Genomic DNA, 5,000 nt, shown 5'->3' with positions numbered 1-5,000 from the left:
AGTGTGTGTGTGTGTGTGCATGTGTATACAAATATATAATTACATCTGCATTCCAGCTTTAACTGTCCTCTTCCCAGTGTGTATCTGAACCTTTCCAGGTTTTTCTTGACCAGCTCCATACTTTCCCTACAGATCAAAATGTCATCCCAAAACATCATAGTCCATGGAGTCCACAATGTAAACAAGAGATGACTCAGACATGATCATAGATGAAACACAAACCAACTTTAATCCAACCATCATCCATGCCCCACACCCACTGCCATCACAGTCTTTACACATAACTGGTGATGACTTATGTTGAACAAGTTGTATATAAAACAACTATGGCAAGACTTGAGAAATACAATTATGTTGAAATCTTCTTTGCTTGACTACATTTTTAAGGCATATTATACAAGTGAGAGAGTGGCTTATTTACTGTATGTGCTATGGCTGTTATGGATGTATATACATGAGTAATCAGTCTGCAGCTTACCAGAGTGGTGTTAATACTGTTAGCTAATTGTATCAACAACTACTGTCCTTTATGAAAGGGCCAAGGCCTCATTTGAAAACAGAGAGCACAAGCCTCTATTATCAAATGAGACTGGGCTCTACTACAATGGAAGATGGTAGAAGTCAGGCAACTAACAAATATCAACTTCATCTGGGAGTTACAATCTATCCAGACTCATTATCTGTTTAATTACTAATGTGATTTGTTGCACAACTACAAGCTATTCTGTAACCTTTATAAAAAAAAAAAACTGAAGAAGCAATAAAGCTAAAAGGTATCATGCATAATTCAATTCTGCTCTCCATTTGCCTTTACCATCTCATGAACAACATATCTTGCATTGCTCATATATATTGCTTTGACACTCCTGAATACCTCATACAATAAACTGCTGTGCAGTCTCCCTAATCAGCACAATTCTTTTCTCATTCCTAGTGTTCACCTTTTCATAAAGCTTCATTTCTGCATATTCCTCAGCCTTTGTCATCTCTCCTTTCACCTAATACTGCATCTTCTTGTATACTCTCTTTATCCTTCATATCATCCCAATTCTTTTCAATTCAATCCTTTATCATCCCTACACTCTCCTGGATTGCCTCATTCCAACAAAAAGTTTCTTTGAATTCCTTCCTTTTGTCCTGAACTCACATTAACTACTTTCCTGGCTGTCTCCATTATCAGTTCTGCAAAGTTACCTTGACCCTCAGTATCTGACTTCAAACTAAGAGGCCTCACCTGAAACAGATGCATTCGTCTTCCCCAAGTACTGGAGGTAAACTGCGCAAATGGTTCTCCTGAACTACTAAGACATGCCACATTCAGTGGTATCAGTATAGGGCCACGAAGAGGATCAGATATGTAGGAATATGGCAAAGCAAACGGATCACTAGGCACAGGAAAAAGATGAAGACCACATGACAAGGCCTTACGCTGCCAACTCATCATCTGTTGAATAAACATTTCCATTAATAATAAAGTAAACTTATCACTCTGCTAGATAAATCACTTCAGTTCTGATAAGCATTCAAGGCCATTCAAGGCCAACTGAAAACTCATAATAGAATACCAAGTCTGCAACTACAGATCCCGTTGCACACAGCCACTGTGAAATGAGCTCAAAGGCCTGAAGTGGTGAGAAAAGTGAATGGTGTTTAAGGTGACCCCACTCAATTCTGTCACTGCGATTGTTGATATCTATATCCAACAACCCAATCCTGTATAAACCTGAAATTAAATACTTCATCATTACTCTGCATCAAAAGTACTGTATGTATGACTTTTCTCATTTGATATTAAATCTGATAGTGATTTGCAAATTCTTGTTTATTGCACATATATCATGCATGGAGACTAATATGCAACTATACTTACTATATCCTCCTTTCCATGGGATGTAAGTAGGGAGATCTGGCTGCAAAAAAGTAGGGCATGGCGAGCTTGATCTTGGGGCTGATTGAGCTCCACCAGGCTTTATACTCAGGGGCTCAACTTCAACCTCGTGCCATTCAGCAGAATATGTAGAGGTTTCACATAATACTTGGTCTTGTTCTATATAAGAAAAAAAAAAAAAAAAATTGTGTGTATGTGTGCATGCACACTGCCATGCTCATGTAAACAAAAACAGAAATCTTAGCCCTAAAGTATCTTAATAAGGCTTGATTCCCAAGTGGACATCCAGTAACTCTGTCACCAACAACTGTTCATGTAAACTGTACAATACAAGTTTATTTTGCTGTTATATTGTACTGTTATAGTCCATCCACTGGCATCTAAATAAATGCAAGAACACCTTATTTAACATAACTATAAACATAAACATGACCTCAGTGTTACTTCACCTACAGCTAATATTCTTATTTTACTTTATGATGAGAAATTTGTTTTTTAAAGAAAAAATAATTTTTTCATGTCTATGAGCACTGCAATGTAACATTTATATCTGAGGTACTCAACCTGTGGCACACAATTCAAACTTTGCATAACGGATCATTAGTAATCGCACAAGTAAGGCAGCAAGTCTGCTCATTACTTTTATCGGATATTGTTTTTATTCCCAATAATATCATGCAAAAATGTTGATCATGCCTATTCACACACTGCTATACAAAGTATGCTGGGCAAGAGGGGGAAGCAAAGGCAATTGAATGCATATGTATAACAAAAAAGAAGAAGGAGATGAAGAAAGAGAGAACATCTTCCATCCTTGAAGGCCCCATGGTAACTTCATAGTCTCTGTATGCAACTAAATAATGCCAGTAAATACATCTAAAAAGAATCACAAATATTGTTCATGTAGCATTTACATTTTTCCTCTAATAATAAATTTCTTATTTACATTAGTGCAAAATCTAAACCATTAATTCTGATACTAGGGTTCTCATGAAACTCTTGAAAAACATATAACACATTCACAAGTGGTGTCCATTTAGAGCTTAAATATGCCCCTAGAATAGGTAATATTTCTAAATATTTGTTTGCTTTGCTCGCTTACCCACTGCCCCCGCCCCCCAGAAAAAGCTGAAATGACCCCCCTGATATCGTACATAAGTTTATATGTATAGGCATATATATATCCTCGCCCTCTAAGAAAAAAAAGGGGCAAAGTGTAGTAATTTACCTTTGTTTCCTGTAACAAAGAAGTACAGGAAAAAGCCATGTACGAAAGGATGCTGTCGATCTCCAGAAGCATGACATATCAATTCTTTCTTGTGTATTTTCTGAAAGTAATCCAATAAAGAATTCATTTCAAAATAATGCTTAACAGTAAATCCTCCAAAAGGTAGCATTTAGTTCATACCATGGCATTTGACTTTGACAGAGAGAATCAAGACAAACTGTTTGGTTAGATTGCTGTCTCACGAAGCAATGAGATTTATTTCTTTTTATTCAATTATTTGCATTCATTTACTAACCTGTAATAACTCTACTGCCATGATCTCAGTACTTGCTCCTTCTACATGCTCACAGACCCAAGTTGTAGCATCAGCTGCTATAAAGGTCAGAGTAGGTAAGCCTGCCTGTTTATTCAGCAATCCTACACCCTTCACAGGGTCTCGCATCATTTCAACGATCTCTGTTAAGGGTGAGCTCAGGTTTACCTTCTTGTTTTCTCTGGGGAAGAAATATGACACAGAACATGATTTTTTTGGGCACATTTATTATATTTTACATACCTAATATGTAAAAACCACTAGATTCCAATGATAATCATATTCATAGAAAAAAATATGGAAAAACAATAGGACCCTATGATTCATTTTCATGTCTGCTTTAGTGTTTATCCATCATTCTTGGTTCTAGGACACCAGCAACCTGTTGAGCCATCAGACCCTAACAAAAACAAAATACTAGATGTAAAAGAGTTAAACCTATAAATCTATAAAGTTCCCCTAAAAATGCAATTGTAATGATTCCAGAGGGTGTCACTGGTTTCATATTGCAAAAGGAGATAAAATTGAAAGATAAATTAGAAATATTCCTGGTCTAAGAATCTTTCCAGCCTGGATATTCCAGCATAATCTAACCATGTGTCTCTGGATGGCATGTATGTCATGCCATGCCACAAATGGCAGTCTCACTGGGAAAAATTATCTCAGTTCAATCACAGTTAAGAGCCCTTTTGTTAAGCAGAGTTTGGCTGGATGCTTTAGTATGTTCTGAAATAAATGCAGAAGTAACATGGTTGTTTTAGTGATGAAATATAGCAACTGATCTGGTACTATATTTGAATAATCTATTTTAGTAACATTGTCTACTTCCCATATAAAAACAATATCACTTCATACTAAAACCTCTGACATAAAATGAGGAGCCCAATATCAAAAAAGGAAATAAAATAGCTTTCTATTTACCCTTCCTCTTTGTTTTCTTCTTCTGGCTCCAAAAGGGACTTCATTTCTGGTGTATCTGAATGCATCTCACGATTTCCACTTTCCATACGTAAACGTTCCGATGTTTTACCACCTGAACGTGGTCTGGGCCTTTCTAACACTCTGTTACTGCCTAATCTTTCTCGAAAACCAACAGCACTCTGTAATAATACTCTATTAAGTTAGACACCATGACACTGAAAAGTAGAGTGAAGAATATTCAGTTATTCTCAATATGTTACAAACAGAAGTCAATATATTTGCAACATATAATATATTAGACTTTCTTCTTAACATCTAAATACACATGAAAAGCATTATATTGTATTAGTTAAGGTTAAAGACTTCTTTTGCTGACTTCTAATCTTAAACACCAAAATAATGCATGCATGATACTAGTTAGGACACAGGACAGTATCTGGTGGTTGGCATCGTACTACAACAGATACTGCACAAGATTAGAAATCACAAAGGAAATGCTGCTAGTATGTGGTTGTAAAGATTCTTCCCATAATAATTTGATAGTCAACTTGTAAAGCACCATTTCTAAATCACTTCTCCTCGTGCAGATTTTGGTGCACTATATGAACCTGAGCAGTGCTCCTACAGGCAGAGGTGTTTAGCAGAAACCA

General features: G+C 36.3%; 1 protein-coding gene across 5 annotated transcripts in view; it reads right to left on the bottom strand.

Annotated features, from left to right (window-relative positions):
• Iml1 (GATOR complex protein Iml1) overlaps nt 1-5,000 on the bottom strand; it is a 47,729-nt gene that overhangs the window by 11,723 nt on the left and 31,006 nt on the right. For all 5 annotated transcript variants that reach the window (XM_027356228.2, XM_070120693.1, XM_070120691.1 and 2 more), the window contains 6 exons: nt 4,351-4,529; nt 3,412-3,610; nt 3,117-3,216; nt 1,871-2,047; nt 1,566-1,723; nt 1,235-1,444 (listed from right to left, as the gene is read on the bottom strand). In XM_027356228.2, the coding sequence (XP_027212029.2) occupies nt 1,235-1,444; nt 1,566-1,723; nt 1,871-2,047; nt 3,117-3,216; nt 3,412-3,610; nt 4,351-4,529 (1,023 nt within the window). The remainder of the gene's footprint in view (nt 1-1,234; nt 1,445-1,565; nt 1,724-1,870; nt 2,048-3,116; nt 3,217-3,411; nt 3,611-4,350; nt 4,530-5,000) is intronic.

This window comes from Penaeus vannamei, chromosome 4, assembly GCF_042767895.1.
Source record: "Penaeus vannamei isolate JL-2024 chromosome 4, ASM4276789v1, whole genome shotgun sequence".
Lineage (NCBI taxonomy): Eukaryota > Metazoa > Arthropoda > Malacostraca > Decapoda > Penaeidae > Penaeus > Penaeus vannamei.
Note: the sequence above shows the minus strand (reverse complement) of the source record. Positions and strands in the feature narration are given on the sequence as shown.